The sequence below is a fragment of the Physeter macrocephalus genome, chromosome 11, assembly GCF_002837175.3.
Source record: "Physeter macrocephalus isolate SW-GA chromosome 11, ASM283717v5, whole genome shotgun sequence".
NCBI classification, from domain to species: domain Eukaryota; kingdom Metazoa; phylum Chordata; class Mammalia; order Artiodactyla; family Physeteridae; genus Physeter; species Physeter macrocephalus.
In genome coordinates, this window is record NC_041224.1 from 144,393,586 (window position 1) to 144,419,272 (window position 25,687).

At 36.7% G+C, this 25,687-nt stretch overlaps 1 protein-coding gene across 1 annotated transcript in view; it reads right to left on the reverse strand.

The window, feature by feature from the left end:
* Nucleotides 1-25,687, reverse strand: part of KCNH5 (potassium voltage-gated channel subfamily H member 5) — a 346,085-nt gene that overhangs the window by 258,870 nt on the left and 61,528 nt on the right. Inside the window, exon 6 of the mRNA XM_024117436.1 lies at nt 13,316-13,708. Coding sequence (XP_023973204.1) covers nt 13,316-13,708 — 393 coding nt within the window. The remainder of the gene's footprint in view (nt 1-13,315; nt 13,709-25,687) is intronic.

Here is a 25,687-nt window from a genome sequence, read left to right on the forward strand (position 1 = left end):
TCAACAACACCATACATCCTGAATTCGTTAGCATGTCTGTCTTTTCATTATAACCTGTATCAAAACCCTAATTCTAACTCAATTATCAGCTTTCTTCAGGGCTGTGTTTAAGAACTGCTTAAGAAAGTAATACAATAGGGCAGATTGATTCCACTAGAAACTCATTATCATCAATCTCAAAACATCTCCTCGGGGCTTCCCTGGTGGCGCAGTGGTTGAGAGTCCGCCTGACGATGCAGGGGACACGGGTTCGTGCCCCAGTCCGGGAGGATCCCACATGCCGCGGAGTGGCTGGGCCCGGGAGCCATGGCCGCTGAGCCTGCGCGTCCGGAGCCTGTGCTCCACAACGGGAGAGGCCACAACAGTGAGAGGCCCGCGTACCGCAAAAACAAAACAAAACATCTCCTAACTACCTAGCAATTTTACTACTTTTCTTATGAATTCATCTATCCACTATATTTTAAACTTTCTCTCCTCTGCTCAAAAATCCAGCCACTCCCCCTTCAACTATCTTTCCCATAGACATTTAAATATCTCATGTCTCTCCCATTAAAAAAAAAAAAATGTTATTACTCTCCCCTGCACCTTCCCATTCCAGACACTGCCCCTGGTTCTTTTCTAATATATAAGCAAATATAAGCATTAGCCATTTGATTACACAAACCAGAAACCAAGAAGTATTCATGTTTCCCCTTTCTTTGATATCTCCCATACCCAATTTATCTTAAAACCCTATTAACTTTAACTCCTAAATATCTTTCCAATTTATTCACTTTTCTTCATTGCCACTGACACCATCTTAAACCATGCTACTAGCATCTCTCTCTTAGACCTATGGAAGTGTTCTAATAAATCTTAAGGCGTTCATTTGACTCCATCCACTCTATTCTGAACACTATGTAAGAGTTATCTTTTGAAGTCACTCATAGTTTAAAACCATATGATAGCTTCCATTGTTCTAAAATCTGTTTTGGTTTAGTCTAGAGCAGGTAATTTCATTATATAATCTCAAAGGACCAGGTATGTTCCCTTCATGCCATTTGTCTCTTTCTGATTGTGTATTCATATCATGTTTTGTTCATTCTTTTATCCCTAGCACACACTCTAGAACTCCCTGCCACAGTGTAAGCACCAAATATTTATTAAGAAAATGAATACACTAATTAAAGAATAAACTAACCAATACAGAAATCTCTCATAATAATTTCTGACTCCTCTAGCACTGATACTGTAATTAAAAATTAATAGTTATTTAATCTTCATGGGTAGCACAATATCAGGCAATTATATAGAAACCACTCTGTTTTATAAGCATTGGGGTCTTATTCGAAGTAGATTTTGTACATGAATGACTAAATAGTCCATTTCCATTTCCTTTTGTAGAGTACAATTTAAAGACTGAAAGAAAACTAAGTAAACTAGAAAATGTAGCAAACTACAATTGTTATCTGCATCTCTAACCCATATAACAAGTTCTAATGCCTCCTTCCTATTCAGAACTCACTTCTCCAACTCATGTTACCAAGAGATCCATGGAGAAATAATACTAATTACTCCCTGCATTAGTTAATATGCTTCAGTAGAGAATCTCAATTTAAATAACTTGTACATACCACCTGTTTTAGTCTATTTATATTCTTATCAATACACAGTGGCATAAGTAGATAGACAGATAGATAGTAGATAGATAGTAGATAGATAGATAGACAGACATCTGTTTTAAGCAATATCCATGATATACTAATTTTAAATGCTTCTTATTATGGAAAAAAAATGTTCTCACTAATATCCATTGGTCCAGAGTGAATATAAAGCATGATCAAAATATGCACCAAAAAAGAGGTATATTGCCTAAGTCTCGATTTTTTTTTTCAAATATCATGATATATGCACAAGCAAACCAGGTTGGGAGATGCTTTAAATCCTTCAGTAACTTGTTTCCACCTTTACAATAATCCAAACTCCTTAACACAACCTGCCCCTGCCTACTTTTCCAGTCTCCCTTGTACATCTCTGTCTTCTGCTCTCTGTACTCCAGTTATAGAAAATGTCTTTCCTTTCTTCAAAAATTTTATATTCTCTCTCACCTGCTGGGGTCTCCAAAAGTGAATTTTAAAAACACTCTCCCTAACCCACTAACTACTCCTTTTGCCTAGTTATTCCTACTCATCTTTCAGGTCTAGGCTTAAACGTCACCTAACCCAGCACCTATAATAACAACACAGGTATAGCTTTCAGAATTCCACAAGGGATATGCTTGGAGTTGTATCAATCAGGGAACCCTTAAGCTGTGGTATCCTCATCAGGTTATTTACAGCTCATTAAAAGTCCTTCATAGTCCAGATGTAATTTACAAATCAGAGATCTTTTTAAAATACAAGTAATATAGTCTAGAAACATAGATAGCATATTTCCTTCATCAGTCCCTGGGAGAACAAAGGAAGACAGTTGACCAAAGGTATAATCTGTCAATGCAGAAGGAAAAATAGTTTTGTTAACCCTTTATCCATTTGTCTAATAAACAAACTTCCTAAAGATGAAAAATTCCAATATAAAGATAAACATGTTCCTTGTGAGTTAGCATGTGTTATGTGAAAGCAGAGATAAAATCATGGAATAAAATGAAGTAATAGAAAGACCAAAGGGAGTAGGGATGGAGGTTTAGAACTTCCTTCAAAGAAGAGTGAAGAAATGATGTATTCTCAAGCATAGTGATAATTACTATGCAGAAAGATAAAGAGCAATTTCTATGCAAGTATCCATAGATAGTTAAGGCAAAAAAATTTTAAGGATTATAGTATACATATTGCAATATATTTCAACCTTCTTTGCCTCCATGTCAGAATTATTCCCTAATGTTTAACAATAGGAAGCCTTCATCATGAATGAAGATCAGTTCGGATAAAAATTTCTATTCCTGTAAGCAACAAAATCAAATAAAGGAATCCTATTGCTATCCTGATTGCTTGCAGCTTCCTATCCTCCCAAAGCTAATTCCCTCAGTTAGGCAGACTGCTTTGTCTCTGTAGAAAATTAATGCAAAGAATATATCCTGGAGCATCACCAAATTTTTCAAATATAAAAAAGATATCGATCTTTAAATCTGTTTATTACCATTCTGTACCACCAATCTCCACTTGGAATAGAATTTAAAAGTTCAGCCTACTGCCACTATCCTCCAATATAGAACCTGTGGCTGACTCTTACCCATTCTCCAAATCCTTACCTCATCTCCTCCTTCACACTGACTCCTCCTTTATTCACACTCCTGAATAATTTTTGAGAAGGTTTTTTCTCTCAAGCTAGAAGGTAGGTACATTTGAGTTCAGTGACTTTGCCTTGTACATCTTTGTATTCATTAGTCTACAATGTTTTGCACTCCTAGTGGGAGATCCCAGCTTAGTAACCTATACCCTAAGGTAACCTCTAAACATGTATGGAAAGCTAGCAGTGTAGGTCATATGACTGGAAGATTATTTAAGTGAGAATATTCATGGAAAGGAACTTATGAACAGAGAGGTGAGCATAGCGGCCAAAGGATAACGCCCTACTGTCTGAACGAAGAAGTCTGGGGCACAGATAAGGTTATGCCACAAAGACTGCCCTTTGGCCCTAACTTTTCCATTACTAACAAGAAACAGGTATATTTAGGAAACAGTGTAAACTTTAATCCCTCATTCACTTTAATAGAAATATATATAGTATGGCAATTATGTGTCAGGCACTGCATCCAGGCTATTAGAAAGACAGAGTCTTTGCATTGAGGAAGCATAAGGTCTAATTTTGATTCCTCCAGAAATGAGCAGAGGGTCTAACCCTTAGTTTTCTAAAGATCTTTGTTGGATTTGATTTCTTAACTTGAAGTAGAATTGAAGGTTGCAAAATAGGGTCATTCATAAACCTTCCCCTGAGCACACAGATGAAAGACAAGTGTTGATAAACCACTAATCCAATCATCGATAAAAATATAAATGGTTTTTTATTATTATTAGAAGCACTAGTGTTATTAATGTGCTTTCTTAAGCAGAGAAGAACTGGGAGGTATATAGGACTTAAAATTACAGCACAAGTTTTTAAAGCAGGCTAATAAGAAACTAAGTAAGTCCCATATAGAAGGTAAAATCATCCCAGAGATAATACATTTCATTGCATTAAAAGTCTCATACTCTTCAGACTAACTAGGTTTATCAGGGATAAACAGGAGCATTACATAATGATAAAGGGGTAAATTCTCCAAGAAGACATAACAATCCTTATACTGTATGCACCTAACAAGACCATCAAAATATGTGAAGCAAAAACTAATACAAATGCAAGGAGAAATAAAATGAATCCACTATTATATACTTCAATATCCCTCTGTCAGAGATGGTCAGGTCTAGCAGGCAGAAATCAGTAAGGACAAAGCAGAACTCAACAGCACCATCAATTAGCTGGCTATTATTGACATCTTTGACTACTTTACACAACAACAGCAAAACAACAACAACAACAAAAACCCACATTCTTCTCAAGGTCATGTAAAATATTCACCAAGATAGACCACATCCTGTGTTATAAAACACACTTTAACAAATTTAAAACAATAGAAATCATACAATACCTGCTTTTAGACCACAATGAAATTAAACTAGAAATCAATAACTGAAATATACCTGGAAAATCCAAAAATACGTGGAAATTAAACAACACACTTATAAGTAAGACATGGATTAAAGAGAAAATTTCAAGTAAAATATAATGCTTTTTTAATTAACTGAAAATGAAAATACAACTTAACAAAGTTCGTGGGATGCAGCAAAGCAGTACTTAGAGGAAAATATATAACTTAGAATGCATATATTAGAAAGCAATAAAAACTATAATCAATAACCTAAATTTCCACTTTAGCAAACTAGAAAAAGAAAAGCAAATTAAATCCAAAGTAACAAGATGAAAAGACATATTAAAAATATAGCAAAAATCAATGAAATTGAAAACAGGAAATCGGTAGAGAAAATCAACAAAATCTTAAAAGCTTTTTCTTTGATAATATCAATAAAATTGATACACCTCTAGCCACACTAAGAAAAATAAAAAAGAGAGGACACAATTACTAACATGGCAAATGAAAGAGAGGATGTCACTACAGATGCCATAGACATTAAAAGGATAATAATAATAACAACAATAAAGTGGAATCATATGAACAACTCTATGCCCGTAAATTTGAGAACCTAGATGATAGGACTAACTCCATGAAAGACACAATCTGCCAAAACTCACACACATACAAAAATAGGTTATTTGAAGAGAACTACATCTATTAAACAAATTGATTCAATAAATTAATAACCTTCCAAAACAGCACCAGGCCCAGATGGGCTCATGAGTGAATTCTACTAGATATTTAAGGAAGAAATTCTACCAATTGCCTATAATCTCGTCCAAAAGGTAGAAGCAGAAACAATACTTCCTAACCCAGATTTATGAGGCTAGCATTACCCTAATACCAAAAGCAAAGACAATATGAGAAAAGAAAACTACAAAAGAATATCTCTCATGTACATAGATGCAAAAATCCTCAACAAGATATTAGCAAATCAAATCCAACAATATATAAAAATAATTATATAGTATGGCCAAGTAAGATTTATCCTAGGTATGCATGGCTGGTTTGACACTCAAAAATCAATTAATAGAATCCATAACATCACAGACTAAAGAAGAAAAATCATATATTCATATCAATAGATGCAAAAAAAGGCATTTGACAAAATGCAAAATCTATTCATGATAAAAACTCTCAGAAAACTAGGAACAGAGAGGAACTTCCTCATCTTGTAAAAGAACATCTACAGCTTATATCATATTACATCATATTTAATGGTGAGAAACTAGAAGTTTTCCCACTAAGATCAGGAACAAGGAAAGAATGTCTATTCTCACCACTCCTATTCAACTTCATACTGGAAGTCCTAGCAAATGCAATAAGAAAAGAAAAGGAAATAAAAGGTATACAGACTGGGAAGGGGAAATAGAAAACTGTCTTTGTTTGCAGATGACATAATTGTCTATGCAGAAAATCCAAACAACTTGACCCAGAAAAAAAAAAAAAATCCTGGAACTAATTAGCAATTAAAGCAAGTTTGCAGGATATATGGTCAACATACAAAAGTCAATCACTTTCCTATATACCAACAATGAACAAGTGGAATTTAAAAACGCAATACCATTTACATTAGCACAACAAAAATGAAAAACTTAGATATAAATCTAACAAAAAAATGTACAAGATGTATATGAGGAAAACTATGAAACTCTGATGAAAGAAATCAAAAAAGAACTAAATAAATGGAGCAATAGTTCATGTTTATGGACAGAAATACTCAATATTGTCAAGATGTCAATTTTTCTCTACTTGATCTAAAGCTACAATGTAATCTCAGTCAAAATCCCATTAAGTTATTTTGTGTATATCAATAAACTGATGGTAAAGATTATGTGGAAGGATAAAAACTGTGCAAAATAGCCAACACAATATTGAAGGAGAAGAACAAAATCAGAGGAAAGACACTCAACTATAGTAAGGCTACAGTAATCAAGACAGTGTGGTATTGGTGGAAAAAAATAAACAAACAGATCAATGGAACAGAATAGAGAGCCCAGATAGACCCCCATAAATATAGTCAACTTATCTTTGACAAAGGAGCAAGGGCAATACAATAAAGAAAAGATAGTTTTTTTCAACAAATGGTGATAGAACATATGGACATCCAATGCAAAAAAGTATGAATCTAGTCACAGACCTTATACCCTTCACAAAAATTGACTCAAAATGGATCATAGACCTAAACGTAAAACATAAACTATAAAACTTTGAGAAGATAATGTGGGAGAAAATCTAGGTTACCTTGGGCATGGTGATAATTTTTCAGATACAACACCAAAGGCATAATTCATGAAACAAATAATTAATAAACTAGAATTCATTAAAATTAAAAACTGCTCTGTGAAAGATACTATCAAAAGAATGAGAAGACAATCTACAGACTGGGAGAAAATATTTGCAAAAGACATTTGCAAATAATACGGAGCCTGTGCTCCGCAACGGGAGAGGCCAAAACAGTGAGAGGCCCACGTACCGAAAATAAATAAATAAAAAATAAAATAAAATAAAATATATTAAAAAACTCTTAAAACTCAACAATAAGAAAATTAAGAACCCCATTAAAAATGGGCAAAAGATCTGGACATCTGACAAAAGTAGATATTCAGATGGCAAATAAGCATATGAAAAGATGTTCATATATCATTAGAAAATTGCATATTAAAACAACAAGATACCACTACACATCTACTATAATGGCTAAAATCCAAAACACTGATGATACCAAATGCTGGTGAGAATGTGTGCCAACCAGAACTCTCATTCATTGCTGGTGGAAACATAAAATGGTAAAACCACTATGAAAGATAGTTTGGTAGTTTCTTACAAAACGGACATATTCTTACCTTAATATTTACCCAAATGAGTTGATAACTTACGCCTACACAAAAACCTGCATATAAAAGTTTATAGCAGCTTTATTCATAATTGCCAAAACTTAGGAGCAATCAAGATAGCCTTCAGTAGGTGAATGGATAAACAAACTGTGATACATCCAGACAGTGGAATATTATTCAGTACTAAAAAGAAATGAGCTATCAGCCATGAAAAGACATGGAAGAACCTTAAATGCATATTACTAAGTGAAAGAAGTCAATCTGAAAAAGCTACCTGCTGTATGATTCCGACTATATGACTTTCCGGAAAAGGCAAAACTGTGGAGATAGTAAAAGGATTAGTGGTTGCTAGGGGTTAGGAGGGAAGAAAGGATGAATAGGCAGAGCACAGAGTTTCAGGACAGTGAAACTACTCTGTATGATACTACAATATGCTATTATGCATTTGTCAAAACCCATAAAATGTACAATGCCAAGAGTGAGCCTACTGCAAACTATGGACTTTTAGCAATAAGATATGTCAATACAGTTTCACTCTGATGGGGGTGTTGATAATGGGGGAGGTTATGCATGTGTGGGGGCAATCTCTGTATGGGGAGTCTCTATACCTTCCTCTCAATTTTGCTGTGAACCTAAAATGGCTCTTTAAAAAAAGTCTATTATCAGCTGAGCAAACACGTTGATAAGAAAAATGAATCAGTTCTAAGGTAGACTTGGCAATGTTTCTATGGGTTTAATAAGATTAAAACTAGTAAAACTAAAAACAAAAAAAATACTATGTAATCCTTACCTATACCACTCAAACATTATTTCAATTACCTACAGGCTTTAATAAAAAAGTAATGGTGATCAAATTGTATAAAATAGCAATTTCTAAAATGTTATTCTTGGTAGAGCATCTGAAATTCCACAAAAGGGGACAAAAAGCCTCTAAAATCTATGAGTATAATTAGCTTCTTTGATTTCCAATTCTTGTTTTGATGACTAGACAAGAGATGAAAATTTGCTATGTAAACAGATATGCTAAAATGAAACAACGCATGTGGCCACTTGACAAGCATAATTCAAGAAAATAATAATTTAGAAAATTATTTTCCATAAACTTCCCTGGAAATTAAAAATATTTATAATACTTCCACTTAGCAGTCACTGGCCCAATCATTTTGTCTCCTGAAACAATACATAATGATCATTTTTCCAATTTCAATTTGTTCTAACCTAGTTTATTCATATTTACCACTTACTAATACCACACATTGTCCCCTGAATTCCGCATGTATCACATTTCCTAAGTCCACTCAGGCTACCAAACTGTGTGTTACCTGCAGCTGCCCCATTTTTCTCTGATGTCTTATAATTCAGTTCCCCCTAACCTCCCAGAGCTGTATTCAAATGCATACTACAAAAGAGCTTGTTTCTATTCCTTGGATTCCTGGTGATAACATCTTTTACCCCCTGTTATGGTTTCTAGGTAATTTACATTACATATTTCTTTTCAAACAGAATTATTTCCTTTAATGGATTCTGTCTTCCCAGCCTCACAGTTCTCTTAAAGAATGTCATATCCAGTTTGTGAATTCCTAGTAAATCAAGTTGCCTTAAGATAGCATGTTGACTGAGACAATCTTGAATACAAAGTGTTATTAAGTCCTCTAAGTCATTCTGCACTCGTAGCATGTCAAAGGATTAAATTGTGATCTTCAGACTCATACTCTCCTATTCCCAAGCCACCACTAGCTCAATTTCTTATTTTTAAGTTCTATTTTGTTTTATGTTATTGTACAATCTACTAAAACCTTGCTAACACTTTATTGCTTCAGGTCGGTGAGTCACCAATATGTACTAAGAGCAACGAAGGACTACCAAGGAGATGGAACACATCCCTCAATATCACAGGGCTTATCACCAAGCTGAGGAAACAGACATACACAAATGAAATAATAATATCCCCTCAGACATGCACAATTCTACAAACAAAAATCATTCATATCTGTTTTCCCATCTATTCCTTAAAACCGTTGTGTGAAGTAAAAAAGTCAAGCATTCCTTCCCTTTTTTTTACAGGTATGGAAACTGAGACCCAGAGTCACCATCCCAAAGACTCACAACAAACATGTCCTAAAGAAGGCCTCTAATAATTGAAAGAGAAAGTTAAAAATAATGTGGAACCAAAATATAAGACAATACTAGTTTGAAAGATGAGAAGGTAAACAGAAGCCCTTGATTTATTTAGAAGGGCAAAGATACTCATAAGTCAAATACTGATGCTAAAAATATTAAGAGTAATCAATTAACAGAAAAACTTCTAATCCTGTAGAGGAAATCCAGGAGATTTTAAAAATTCAATCAATCCAAAAGACGGCAGAAAAGAAGCAAAAATAAAAATAGAGAAAAGTGAAGAAAAAGCATTTTACAATGGAAAATAAGATGCTCTAAGAAAATCAAAAGGTAATTAATCACAATAAGTGTAAATAGACTAAACTTCCCAGTTAGAAATACTCTTAGAATGTATAGACTATTTATAAAAGACACAACTAGAGTATAATAATCTAGAATGATAAAAAGTTAAATAATAGAAATACATATATCAAATACTATACAAATGCTAGTTTAGCTCTATTAGTATCAAGCCAAAAAGACTTGAAGCAAAAAAAAAGCATTATTAGTTACAAGAAAAGTTGGAAAATAATGTTGAGAAAATCTTCCAGGAAGTACAGCAAAAATATAAAGGATTGGAAAATAAGGGAAGAAAAAAAAAGGAATCAGAGGAGAAGTCTAGTAGGTATAAGAACAAAAGGAATTCCAGCAAGAGAGAGAATGGAAAAGAGTGGGGAAAGGGATGGAGAAAATCATCATAAGAAAAAAATCAAAACAGAAGACATGCTTTTCTAGATTGAAAAAAGTTACCCAGTCAGTGCCCAGCAAAACTGATGAAAATGGGACTTACACTAAAGCATATTACTGGAAAGATTCAGAACCCTGGACAGAGAAGATACATCAAATTTCCAGAAGGAGAAAACAGGTCACAGGAAGGTAGACTGTAATGGCACTGTGTCTTTCAAAATCTAAGGAGAAATTATCTCTGGTCTAGGATATTACAGCTAGCCAAACTGTCCATGTGGGAGGGTAGAGTGTAGAGAGATCTGTTTAAGAAAATGATGTTGATAGAATATTACTTGTATCAATGTACTGGAGGGAGATTTAGACAACTGGCATAGAGCTTAGCGACTGAGTTAGTGATTAGTACATAAGACTAAGCAAATGATAAAACCAACTCTCAGGAAAATGGAAAGTGCAGAAAAGGAAAAGTAATCACAGCATGTTGAAGATTCAGCTATAAATAGCATATTTGTAGTGGTAATGATATAAATACCTACTATTTATGGAACCAAAAGGATGGTATACCTATATTGTGAGAATGAGGTGATGGAAATAGTGCATATATACAGTTAGGGCAGGGAGAAAGAGGCTAAAACTTCAAATTCCATAGTGAGAAGTCAAAGACAAGTCCTAAAACTGAAAAACCAAGAGGTAGGTACATAATCTTGCTGTTTGGTGATGGAAGCAAATAACAAAGAATCCCTTAAACAAGGGGATTGCCCCTAGTGGCTGCCCCTAGTGTCTTTTCTTTTTTAAAATGAGATATTGCCAATTATTCTTCATGGAAGTTTTACCAACATTCCCTTGAGCAATGTATGAGAGGCCTCACCCCATTGCTTCATCAGTTCAGGTCCCCTACAGAGTAATGCCAAGTCAGGGTTAGATATTCAAGACTTTTACTGAGATAAATGCCTATGAAGGAGAAACAGAGGAGGGAGGAGCCTTCAGACCACAATGCAGGTCTGAAACCTGTGAAGAGGGGAGGAAGAATTGTGTAGAAAGAGCCTCAACCACAGCACAGGTAAATGGGGAGTCCCAGAGCAAAAGTTGCTCAATAGAGGAGCTCTTTATTGAGCAGGAGTAAACTAATCATAATGTTACCACCATTCTTAGTCACTGGCTGGGCACAATGTTGGGGAAATATGGCTTCGATGTGTGATCTGCAGCAGATCAGAAAACCATAGCAGGTGTCAGTCAACTGTGTTCAGTAGTGTGCTGGTAAATGATTAACAACTAATTCCATAGAAAGTTAAAGAAAAGTTTTTATTCATAGCATTTGTGACTTTCTGGATGTAAATACTCCCATTGTAGCCAGTTTCAAGCTACCAGTGTGATAGTGTGATATCACTGACTGCTGAGTTTGAAAGAGATGCTAATGATTGGCTTTCCCAAACCAGGAGCCACTTCCAGGAATCCCCTAACTGTGCTCCGTGCAGCAGGTTTTCATGAAAGGAGATCTGAGCAGTGCACATCCTTAGCCACCTTCTCAACAATCAAGTGTGTGTGGTAAATGATGGTATGTCAGTGTAGTTTGTAGGTTTACTTTGCATTTTCCTTAATATCGGTAAGTCTGAGGATCTCTTCATGTATTTGTATGGTATATTAAATGATTTATTATTATGTAATCTGTTTAATTATTCACTTTTCTATGAATTAAACTAATCTTTTAATTATTTTTATTAGAATCTTTATGCCTATGTTCTAAATAATGGAAATCTTAATGCATTGATCTTAATATATTAATCCATTTAGTAAGTGAACATATAAATACTACTTATTATCTTCTTGTCATATGATTAGCATTTTCAAAATTAGCCCCTCTCAACCCTTCCAGAAGGTAAATAGGGAAGAAATAAATGTACCTTAAAAAGCTTGATGTAGGTAAAATCTAAAATTAGAAAACAAATTACTACGATTCCTTTTTTTCCCCCAATTTTTAAAGTAACAATTACATGTATAGCATCAAAATACAATGTCTATACTTAACTTTCAGGGAAATATTTTTAATATCATTAAAGTTGATTGAATGCAGAAATTTTAAGGAAAAAGTTACTGAGAAAAGTTGCAAACTACCTCCCAAATACACACACAATGACAACAATGTAGTGCAGAATTTTCCATCTGAACAGTCTATGAGGACAGAGTAAAATCTTCAGGGAAATTAAGTTTGTAATTATTATTATGAAAATATTTTAATAATAGATACATTCTATATTGACTCATTTATATACATCCTTCGTGGAGCAAGTTGAAAATCATCCACTCCTAGGTTAGAAGCTAAGAAGCTCTGAATAAAATGGTCCTCCAAGATATTACACATGTTTTAAGTATTTCTCATTGTGCAGATAACATTGAATAAGCAGAATCTTGAATGTGACCAGACATCAGAAGTCATCCAATATAGTCTCTAACCACAAATGTACTTAGACAAAATTTAAAGCAAAAACTATAACAAAGAAACCAAAAAGGCAAAAATTCAAGAATTTGTCTTCCATAAAATTTTCTGTATCTTTTTGTTAACTCAAGCACTGCTATCTGGAGGACAAGGAGTCAAAACACCTATGGGTGCACAGAGTTTTAAAATGCCACAGTTTTCCCCAAAAAAAAACCCCCAAAACTCACATCTATTTCATCACCTTTCAATCAATTATCTAGTTCATAAACCAAATTTGACTCCAAATGCTGTGGCTTTTCTTCTGCTCCACCTCTTTCAACCACAACCTCCAACCATAGCCATTTTTCTAGTCATCAGTATTTTCAACCAGAAATCAAGAAAAAAAAGGCAGATGAAAATTATAAGGTAACCAACTATGATAATTTACGGCAAGTGTTTAGTAGGATGAAGATTGAAAGTGGTGGCTAAAAAGAAGTTTGAATTATCTGTAAACGCCTTTTATCCTAATTTTCTCAAAACATGTGATTCAAGTACTAAAAAGAAAAAGAAACTTACCTCATCAACATTTTCAAAGGCATTGATGATGTCATAAGGTAAACAAGACAACAGATCGATCACAAACCAAGTTTTCAGATAGTTCATCCTGATCAACTTGGGGTCAGAAATGACCTCTCCACCAGGTCCCACAAAGGTCGTGTGAAAATTTAAAACAATGTCAACCAGAAAAATAACATCCACCACACTGTCCAGCACCAGCCAGGCTATGTTGTTCTGCTTCGTTTTGAAGGAAACGTTATAAGGAACCATAATGGCGGTGTAGAAGGTAAGAATTAAAATCACCCAATCCCAAGTTGTTTTAAAAGCACAATAGTGTAAAATAATATGTGGTGGCGTCTTTGGCGCTTCTTGCTTGTACTGAGGAAGGATATCTGATCCCAGCTGAAGAACCTAAAAGAGAGAAAATGTATATATAATGACCCGGACATCTCTGCACAGTTAGTAATGAATTCAAATTTACTGGCAGCCAAACCACAGCCTATTAATCATGACACCGGGTTTCAAGGCCAGTCAGGCTCTGTAATTTCATCTCCCTCTTCTAAGTTGTATCAAGGTTTGTTCAAAGTCACTCCATGTCCAATCACTCTACCAAAGTTGACCTGTCTGCCATTCCCTCTGGCTTTCTCTCGAGTGGCCAACTGTTGGTTCAAAAACTGGCCCCCATACATGGATGGCAGGGAGAGACCAAAGAAAGAGGCAGACCACTCCAGATTGATAGGTGGCAGTTTTAATATGCAAGGGAACTTACTTACAAGGCTTTTATTGGGCAGCCACAAGACCAGTAGATCTCTGAACCCACCCACCAAATATTAAAAGTTTATACAGAAGCCTTAACTGGGTTCAGTCACACATACAGATGTGACTGAAGGTCACAACAACACCTGAAGGTCTCAACAACACCTTACTCTCTCAAGCCTGCATCCTTGAAAATGGCCCCCATTGTGGGACTGGTGAGCAGAGTATACGTTCCAAGGACAAGGGTGGGGGTAAGGAGCCTCCAACTGCCTGGGTCCAGTTCAAGGGTCAACCCACAGTCCCATGCTCTCGATGACCTCCCCCAGCACCAACACTGATCCACAGCACTGCTGGACACCCACTTCTGCAAGTTCTGCACACTCACTTGGCAGGCTTGCCTAGAATCACACATCTCTCACTGACTGCCCAACTGTTATTTGCATGACTCACCGTTACCCATTCTTCACATATTTGGCACCTCAAGGAGCATAACTTTGATTCTGACGGCCTTGCTGGACCCCAGGGCCCCACTGTTGATGGTCTTGCTGTTGTGTGGGACTCAGCCAGGGCCCTAATGACTGGCACAGCAATATCAGGGGTGTAAATGTTATAACCTGCTTTTCCCTTTTTTCCTTTCAATCAGGACTTAAAAAGAATATTGGATTTCCTGCCCAGAGGCAAATTCCCTTTAGAAAAAAAAAAAAAAACTAAATATTCAGGTTTGCTTCTGCATACTTTTTCGACAAATGGAAAAATTTCAATGTAATGTTATATGAACCTTGACTTACACTGATTAGGTCTCATTAAAGAGACAATGAGAAAAAGCAGATGACAGAGCAAGAGCAGAGCTCTAGGCAACCCTGGGCAAAGGTAACAAACACAGGACTCAGCACTTCCTTCCAGAACCTGGAACCTGGAAATTGTGAAAAGGAGTTGAAGCAGCAGGTCAGAGACCTCTGCTCCATGCCATCAGTGAAGCTAAAGCTGAGTAAACCTATGTATTAAGGGGTTTGTAAGTGGGACTTTAATAAACAATGTTTTCAGCAGCTTTACCATCTTATGCATCCAAGTATTTAGTGTCCCTAGGACTAATAGGACCCAGAAAGTAGGAGTCAACAAGTTCAAATTATAAAATCATAAATGCACTAAATTTTTGAGTGTGCAAATAGATGTAAACAAAAATACCCATTCGCATGTAATTCTTACGCTACAAAGCAAAATAAGTATACTAGCATTTTTTGAAACTTGAGAGAGATTTATCCTGAAAAGTCTCTCATAAATAGAACTTACATAACTGAAAACGAAGCATATAATATAATATAATCATTGCTATTTTGAAATGTGAAAAACATCACTGATATGCTCTTTAGGTGTATATTATAATTATTGCTTTAAGTTTGGGAGCTATAAGAACTATTTATAAAGATTTTTACATATTTATCCTCATTATCAGTGCCCCAGTCATACTTTTCCCATAAGGTCTTAAATTACTTAGCAACAAATTATCCTATAGGCAGGTAAGCTTCATGTTGAGACAAAGCATTACATACACAGAATCATACAGAACCATGGCCTTTCACTTTTCAACCACTGATCTATTCATTCTAATTTCACTGTGTTAAACATGAAAATTTCATTCATATTCAATGTTAATATTTTACCACAGTCTATAGTTTGAGCACAAAGAAATCATACTTAGAAAATAAACTCACTGCCAGGGTACATTAGGACCTTCATGGGTCCTGGGTATTTTTGCCTTCTTAGACCCCTTCCTCCTTAAAAATAATAAAATAAAAATTATATTTTACAACTGTATTTTTACAAATATGAATAAATTAATATTATATATTCAAAATTATTTTTCCTAAAAGTTCATTTTTTCCTTCTACTATTAGTAGAAATTCAAACATCATGTGGGCCCTACACACTGTGTTAATAGACAAGTCGGCCCCGCTCAACACCCTGGAAAAATGTAAGATGTCTCCCCTAGAGATGGAATGAAATCACTCTTGAGTTCAGTATTTCTTAAATCTGGCTACAAACGAGAATCTTCTGGAGAAGTTTTAAAAAATAAAGTATACTCATACTCAGACCCCATGTCAGAAAATAATGCATCTTGTGTGGGTTCTCAGAGAATCTATATTTTCAAAATCTTTCCAGGTGATTATGATGTACAGTTCAAAAAACCCTTGTCTTATATTTCTTTAGACATTCATAACCCAGTTCTTCGGAAGATGACTTGCATTCGTAAAGCAATCCAAAACTGCTACAAGAGAAGAAGGAGGATGAGCAGGAAGAGGAGGAGAAGAATGGCAACAACAACAAAGAAAGGGACTCACTACGTGCTTCAGCTTTGAGCTTTCTCATATGCAGAGCACTACTTTAATCTCAGCCCCATCACTAGGACTCCTTTATAAGGCAGTGAGTAACAACTCTTCGCTTTGTTATTTCATTTGTACTTTCAGGAGCAATAAGCCTTAGGTCTCTACCTAAGAGATGAAATCACATTTACTGATGTATTTTTGTACTGAAACAGACATATTCTTTCTCTCTGAATATCTGAGCACACTGACTCTAAAGGACTCAGTACCACGTATACAAGTGAGAAGCTGAAGCCAATCAGCAAGATGTCAGAACCTGTGGAAAACAGATGAACTGCCTACATGGAGACCAGGATCTTTGAAAGTGGGGATCAGCTCCAAATTTAGGGGGCCTGGTGGAATTAAGATAAAATGTATATGTGTTGGAAAAAGTGAAAGAGCCTGAAATTTAACAGCAAATCCAAATACTCAAGCTGAGCAAATTATATGACTCTGAGTACAACTGGAAAAACTATATCTTTCTGCTAACTTGGTGCTTCTTTTAGGTCAGTCTTTGAAGATCTAAGAGCACATACAGACTAAATCTCTGCTGAAAACCTTCTTATTTCCACATGTTCTCTGAAATCAAGCCTAAGACCTGACAGAAAGCAGTTTTGTATTTGAATCTGCTTTGTGAACTAGGGATGACTGATAAAGAAACTAACAATAATCAAAAGGCAAAGCAAAAAAAAAGAAAAAAATCAGATGGGAAGAAACAGGAATGAAAGTTCCTCAAAAGTAAAAGTAAAAACGATGACTTGTCAAGCAGAAAGGAACTTTCCATTTGATATAGAAGAAAAAAACTATCCTGAGTGATTAAGGGTGCTAAGGTAGAAAAATTTCCTCTCTATGGTCTCTTTCCTCTTGTTCTTGCCCAACTGTGCTAACAAAGAAAGAAAAACTGAATAAGTTAAGACTCAGTAAGAATCATAACTGCAAAAGTCAGCAGTCACAGAAACAAGCTCCTATACTTTAGCTTGATTTGTAGAAAGAAACGGACAACCGAAGGCAGAAAAGAAAGTAGCTTCAAAATCAAGTAATACAGGGCTTCCCTGCTGGCGCAGTGGTTAAGAATCCGACTGCCAATGCAGGGGACACGGGTTCAAGCCCTGGTCCAGGAAGATGTCACATGCCTGCGGAGCAACTAAGCCCACGTGCCACAACTACTGAAGTCTGCGCACCTGGAGTCCGTGCTCCGCAACAAGAGAAGCCACTGCAATAAGAAGCCCGCGCACTGCAACTAGAGAAAGCCCACACGCAGCAATGAAGACCCAACACAGCCAAAAATAAATAAATAAATTTATTTTAAAAAAAAAGATACATGCACCCCAATGTTCATAACAGCACTATGTACAATAGCCAAGACATGGAAACAACCTAAGTGTCCACTGACAGATGGATAAAGAAGATGTGGTATATATATACAATGGAATATTAGCCATAAAAAAGAATGAAATAGTGTCATTTGCAGCGACATGGATGGACCTAGAGATTGTCATATTAAGCGAAGCAAGTCAGACAAAGACAAATATCATATGATATCACTTATATGTAGAATCTAAAATATGATACAAATGAACTTATTTACAAAACAGAAACAGACTCACAGATATAGAAAACAAACTTATGGTTACCAAAGGGGAAAGGTGGAGAAGTGATAAATTAGGAATTTGGGATTAGCAGACACCACTATATATGAAATAGATAAACAACAGGTCCTATTGTATATTCAATATCTTATAATAACCTATTATTGAAAGAATATGAAAAAGAGTACATATAATATATATATTATCTATATTATATATAGATAATATATATATATATATATAACTAAATCACTTCACTGTACACCGGAAACTAACACAATATTGTAAATCAACCATACTTCAATTAAAAAAAAAAAAGATTCACTCAGCCCAGGTATCATCTCATTCAGGTAACCCCTCCCTCCTCTGCTGGATCTTTAACTCCTTGATGATAGGGCCAATGGCCTATTCATCTTTACATCCTTTGCAGAGTACCAAGCATGGAGCAAACCCTCAATAAGTGTGTGCTGCACACATAAATTAATGAATGAGTGAACTCCCTATCTCATTTGCTCAAAGAAAACCTCATTCTGTACAGACATCACATGGGATGTCATAAATTACCTTCCCATTTCCAAAGTAGGAGAGCATAAAAAGAAATATAGGAAAGCTCTATAATTCTACAAGGAAAAATCAATTAGCATATAAGTGTTTGTAAAATAATAGCCATTTATAATAATAAATGTTTCAAATAATTGAAACATTTGTGGGGGGAAAAATGTATGACCACCACCATTTTGGGAAGTAAAGTTAATCTCGCACTTACTTCAGCTAGTCTTGAATGTTTGTGGACCACCTCTGTTTTATTCATTGGCGTGAGCTGTTGCAAAACACTTCGGCTATTTGTCAAAGCCCGTGTCAATCGGGCAAATTTTGTCCAACCTTAAAAATAAGGAAAGAAAGTCTCAGTTTTTCACACGTAATGAATATGGAAGCCTACATTCTTGCTAATATTCAAAGGATCTCAGAAATAGCATAACATGCGGAACTAATGAAAAGTATCAATCTTAAGCATTTGATTTCTACACAGACATCATCATATATTTCAAGTGCGGTTTTAAAATAGTAAGTAATTTTCATGTGTGATCTTTGTGTTTTGCTCATATCTATCATATAGTCCCTATAGCCAGGTAGCTAGTTGTCCACAAAATTCTGTCCTCCCCCTTGCATTGTATAGGTTTGTTACTGGGAAACAGCTGCCCAGCCAGGAATACATTTCCCAGCATTTGTTGCATCTAGGTGTGGGCCTGTCCCTAGTCCTCACCAATGGATTGAGACAGAACTGATGTGTGTCACCTCCATGCATGCAACAACTTAGGAAGCAAGTGAAACTTCTCTATACTTTCTCCATCCTTCTATCAGTTGGATGCAAGTGACAAGATCCCAGGGGACGGCAAATCCACTGAATCAGTGCATAGAAGAATGCCATATGTCAAAGATCAACTTCCTTAGATTGTTATATGAGCAAGAAATATGCTTCTATTGTGTTAAACCACTTAAAGTTGGGGGGTTTTTTACTATAGCAGGTAGTATTACCCTAATAAAAACAGTCCTATCGTATACTTATGTGAAGATATATACACATAAGAGAATAAAGCCCAATTTCAACAAATCTCACATACTATGGTTCTTATCACACACCTCCATCTTTTTTGTAACGTAGCAAAGGTTCTCTCTTATAAACAATTTCATTGATATTTAAAGATTATTTTTGGAATATCTAGAATCCTTAATAATGTTTTCCAAAAGAGTAGTAACCTTAACCTCTGAGGGGAAGGAATGTGAATTTAATGAGAAATAAATTTCTTCCATTATTTCCAATATTAAAATCATTAATTTTTCATTATTAAGCTAATTAACTTCAAGGAAATGTCAATGAGACGTGAACAAGTAGAACAAAACGAGCCATACTCTGCTCCTATCTCAATTATCCTTTCTCTAGGTATCCCAAAAAGCTCTAATCTATGATGGACTCCACTAAGACCATTTGATAATTTCCATGGTATTACCTTTAACTAGGGTATTTACCAAACAACTCCTTAAAAATGAAAACCCCTGATAGTCCAAAGCAATCACTCTAATGGTAATGATGAACTTTCAGACAATGTGACAGAAAATGAAAGAAGAAATCCTGGGCAGGCACCAACCAAATGTCTTTCAAATCATACCAGGTAGGTGACATCATACTTTACTGCTATTCTTCAATCTAACTTTGACTTCAATTAGGCTTTGTACTGCCCCACCAATTTAGCTCTTTCTATGGTATCAACAATTGGATTGGGGAAAAAAGTAAACTGGCATTGGTTAATAGAAGATCTTTTATTCTTTTTCATTAATGGGCCTCATCCTAGTGATTAGAACAGAAAATGTTAGGCTTTGGGAATTGTATGCAACCCTAAGGCTTGCCCTGTGTAACGTGCTGGAGAAACAAAGAAGCACTAGATATGCCACCAACTCTCTAAGAATTCAACATCAATGCAAAAGACCATCATGCAATCTATATCACCAACTTAGACTTTTCTTCTAAGCACTAGACCTATGTATCTAATTGGCCATTGGCCACCTCTTACTCAGATGTTCTACAGGCATCTGACTCTTAACATGATCAAAATCAATCTTATCATCACCTTCTCCCCCCATCTCCAACTCTGCATATTTAATGTATTCTTGGTCTTAGTGAATGGCCCCATGATATTTCCAGCTGTCTGAATCAGAAACTTGAGATTCACCATCCTCCTTCACTATTACCTCCACCCCCCACACACCTACCCAATCCCTTCGAAGACTTACAGACTATAACTTATCAATAAATACCCTCAAATTTAATCTCCCCTCTCCATCCCTAATATGTTAGACAATATATCATCTTTCACCTGAGTTAGACAGTAGTTCCTAAAAACCATTGCCTCTATCTGCTCTCTGACCACATACTATCCAAACAACTCTGCACATTGCTGCCAGAGTCCTTTCTACAGCACAAATCTTACCATGCACTTCTCCCATTTTAAATTCTTTAAGAGATCCCTGGAAGCCTTCAGGATAACATTGAATATCCTTGGTATACATGTCATTTAGTTTCTGACCCTAAAGATTTGCTCTGCTTCCATCTCCTTCCACTTCTTCATACACGCTCTGTATTCTGGCCTCACTAAAATCAATAACAAATTAAAAGAACACATGCAAAAGTAAAATTAAATCCACCAGGAATTCTTTGTACACCCTATGACATTCAATGCTTTCACATGTTATAACCACTCTGTCTACCTGAAATGCTTTTTCCCTCCCCATCTGTCTGGCTAATGCTTACTGGTACCTCCAAACTCAGTTAAAGCATTCTGAGATCCACTGGTAGCTTCTTGGATCCACTCATGAGAGAGATGCACTCTGCTCTGTGTATTCACACCACAGAATACATACCTCACATGGCACTAACAATACTAATGCAGTTGTTGATAAGCATGTCAGTCACTCCCACTAAACTACCGTCACCTCTCCATTCTCAGCACTTGGTAGAGGCCTGCCATAAAATAGGCCTTTAATTGATTAATTGACTAATTAATTAAAAGTTATTTGTAACTTTAAAAATAAGATTTAAAAATAAGCCCCATTTGTATTATCATGAACATAAACATGAAATACTATGTTTTATTATCGTTGGGTTTTAGTTTGGTTTTTGCTTTATTGGGTTAAAATGGTGAGGATGTCTTCAGATGACAGTAACTATGTTGGCAACAGGTATATTAAAATATTTCCTGTTGATCTTTTCTCTTCTGCATCAAATGAATATTAAAATTGCATTGAATATTTCTAGAAACTTCCAAGTCAATCTCGATTTCAGTTTCTTTTTTTTCTTTTGGCTGTGCTGCAAGGCTTGCAAGATCTTAGTTCCCTGACTGGTGATCGAACCCAGGCCCTCAGCAGTGAAAGTGCAGAGTCCTAACCATTGGGCCACCAGGGAATTCCCACAAGTCAATCTTATACTTACTGAAGATTCATATTTCTAAGATAGATAATGTTGCACCTCCTAGTACATCTGATTATTGGATTAAAAGAGACACCCATTTTCATTCCCTGTGTGTGATAAGGTTTATTTGGAAAATATTTTCAAAAAATAAAAGGAGATATTGAAGGAATGAATTCAATAACACATGGAAGAACACAAATCAGCAAATGCCATGTGTTCTCTCCTTTTCTAGGATCATAAAAAGAAGTAAACTTGTGAGGAAGGAGAAACATGATGATGAAAACTTATTGTCATCCTCTGGTTTTCTATTTCAAGCATCATAAGCACACACTACTGTTTCTTAATGAGGAAGCAGCAGTTCCTCATTTAAATATGAAACAAATGTACCTGTGTAGGTGTATCTCACTTTACATATGAAGTCAATAAAATCAAGAAATACTTCATCCCTTTACCTTATTTCAATTTCCTAAAGGAATAAAAAAATTTAAAACTGTGAAAATAAAACAACATTTTTCTCCATGGTAAAAATAGGACTATCATTGATTAAACAGCAGAAAGAAACTGAAAGAAAAATGTTAATTCTTCATTCTAAAAATTTTCACACAGTGTATTCTGAGTGAGACCACCCTTAAACATAGATGAAAAGGGAGTTTACAGCATGATATGACTTTTAGGTGCCAGATCTTACTCTTTCTATCCCTGGTTGTCTCGTTTCATGACTGGCACATACTGGGCACTAGAAAAATTTTTGAATGAATGAATGAGAACATTAGTAGGAAAGTTAAATAGAGATTAACACAGCATCCCACATTATACGTAGTTAAAATTAGAACATAAAGAAGGAAATATGTTCAGCTCTTAGCAGATACTAATATAACTCATCGGTATTGTGAAAGAAGGGCTTTGGGTTGGAGAAGGTAGAAACGGTGTGGTAGAGGGTTGAGGAGGAAGTGTGTGGAGGATTATAATTTTTCCCTCAAAAAGAGGAGTGGGGAGCTGTTAACAGAAAAAGAAAAAAAAAATGGTGACAGCTGTCAAACTGACTCAGACTTACTCAAAGAGAGAAGTTTAGGAGGAAATACTTGGGAAGGATTCTTCCTAGAGAAAGCAAAGGCAGTGGTGTAATCAAGTAAGCATTTATGAGCTTTGATATCAAAATGCCCTTGGAGCTGGAAAACAAATGCAAAGCCGAGGAGTGCTTCGTTTCACGTTTAAATCAAAGGGAGCACAAAAAGATGCACTCCCTGAACTGCTCAGTGATCTTTTTGTCTCTGGTTAGGGCTTTCTTGCAGTCCTCAGTTCTAAACAGTTAGCATTTTTCTCAAGACCCCTATGCCACCCCTCTGTCCTCACTCTCAGCAGATTAGCTTATCAAATATATTATTGAAAAACCATAAGATGGGGTGGAGTCAAGATGATGGAGTAGGAGGATGTGGAGTTAGCATCTCCTCATAACTAGGGCACCTACTAGGCACTGGTGGGGGACCTCGGACACCTAAGGGGATGGGAGGAATCCCCACGTGATGAGGTAGGATGTGGGAGGGAGCAGGGGGAGGAAAAGTGGAGGCAGGATGGGACCAGCACTCCTAAGGGGGGGCTGGGGGATGGGAGAGGTTCCCACACTTGGAAGGGCCCACTAACAGCAAGGGGATCAGCAGGGAAGAAGAGGGACCTTCGGAGGATCGGGGAATCAGAAGGGAACGCAGCCAAAGTCTCCTCCACCTGCTTGGGCACTGGCAAGCCTGCTGGGATCCCAGGCCTGAGCTGCACAAACACTCTGCCCCGCCAAGGCCTCTTCCAGCTGCGTGGGTCCCAGGCCTGAGCCCTGCCTCAGCTGAGGCCTCCTCCCGTTGGGGCCTCCTTTGACCGCATGGGTCCCAGCAGACCTGAGTACTGCTCCCCCACAAAGCCTCCACGGGCCGTGCAGTTCCCGGCAGGCCCGAGCACTGGCCTCCTCGAAAGCCACCATGGGCCACACAGGTCCCAACAGCCTGTGCATTGCCCCAACAAAGCCTCTTCCGGCCGAGTGGGTCCTGGGCCTGAGCCCCACCCTCGCCAAAGCCTCCAAGGGCCACACGGGTCCTGACAGCCCAAGTGACGCCCCGGACAGGGCCTCCTCTGGCGACGTGGGTCCAGGTGGGCCAAATGCCACCCATCTCCAAGGCTTCCTCTAGCTGCACTGGCCCCTGTGGGTGCGCCTGTGGAGGCCTGCGCCCCAGCTGGTCTGCATGGGCACATGTGCTCCAGGCCTGCTCCAGGAAGAAACACTGATGAGAAGAACACTTGCAGAGGTGGGGCTGAAGAAATGGGTCCAGAGACCTACCTAGAGGTCTTGGAGGCCTACAGGGGAGGCAAGGGTAGGCTGTAGCTCACCATGGGGGCAAGGACACTGATAAAGGAGGTACGAGGGAATTTTTAATTTTTATTCATTTTTAAATTTTTTTATTTTCTTTTTTATTTTATTTTTGCTGTTGTGGTTCTGTTTTGTTTTGTTGTTGTCTCATTTTTATTGTTATTTTTTCTAATATATTTTTTATTTTTCTAACTTTATTTTATTTTTTACTCTTTGTTATTGTTCTGCTCTTTTTTTTCCTGCCACACTGCGTGGCTTGCAGCGTCTTGATTCCCAGGCCAGAGGTAAGACCTGAGCTCCTGTGGTGAGAGCACCAAGTCCAAACTGCTGGACTAACAGAGAACTTCAGGTCCCAGGGAATATTAATCAGTGTGAGGTTTCCTGGAGGTCCTCATCTCAGCACAAAGACCCAGCTCCACCCAACTGCCTGCAAACTCCAGCACTGAACGCTTAGGGCCAAACAACCAGCAAGACAGGAACACAGCCCCACCCATCCAAAAAAATGAGACGACAAAAAAATATGCTACAGATGAAGGAGCAAGGTAAAAACCTACAAGACCAAATAAATGAAGAAGAAATGGAGAACCTACCTGAAAAAGAATTCAGAGTAATGATAGTAAAGATGATCCAGAATCTCAGAAATAGAATGGATCATGGATTGAGAAAATACAAGAAATGTTTAACAAGGACCTAGAAGAACTAAAGAGCAAACAGTAATGAACAACACAATAAATGAAATGAAAAATACACTAGAAGGAATCAATAGTAGAATAACTGAGACAGAAGAACGAATAAGTGAGCTGAAAGATAGAATGGTGGAAATAGCCGCTGCAGAGCAGATTAAAGAAAAAAGAATTGAAAAGAAATGAGGACAATCTCAGAGACCTCTGGGACAACACTAAATGCACCAACATTCGAATTATAGGGGTCCCAGAAGAAGAAGAGAAAGAGAAAGGGTCTGAGGAAATATTTGAAGAGATTATAATCAAAAACTTCCCTAACATGGGAAAGGAAATAGCCAACCAAGTCCAGGAAGCACAGGGAGTCCCATACAGGAGAAACCCAAGGAGAAACACACCAAGACACATATTAATCAAACTAACAAAAATTAAATTCAAAGAAAAAATATTAAAAGCAACAAGGGAAAAGCAAAGAAATAACATACAAGGAATCTCCATAAGGTTATCAGCAGATTTTTCAGCAGAAACTCTGCAGGCCAGAAGGGAGTGGCAGGACATATCTAAAGTGATGAAAGGGAAAAACCTACACCCAAGATTACACTACCCAGCAAGGATCTCATTCAGATTTGGTAGAGAAATCAAAGCTTTACAGATAAGCAAAAGCTAAGAGAATTCAGCACCACCAAAC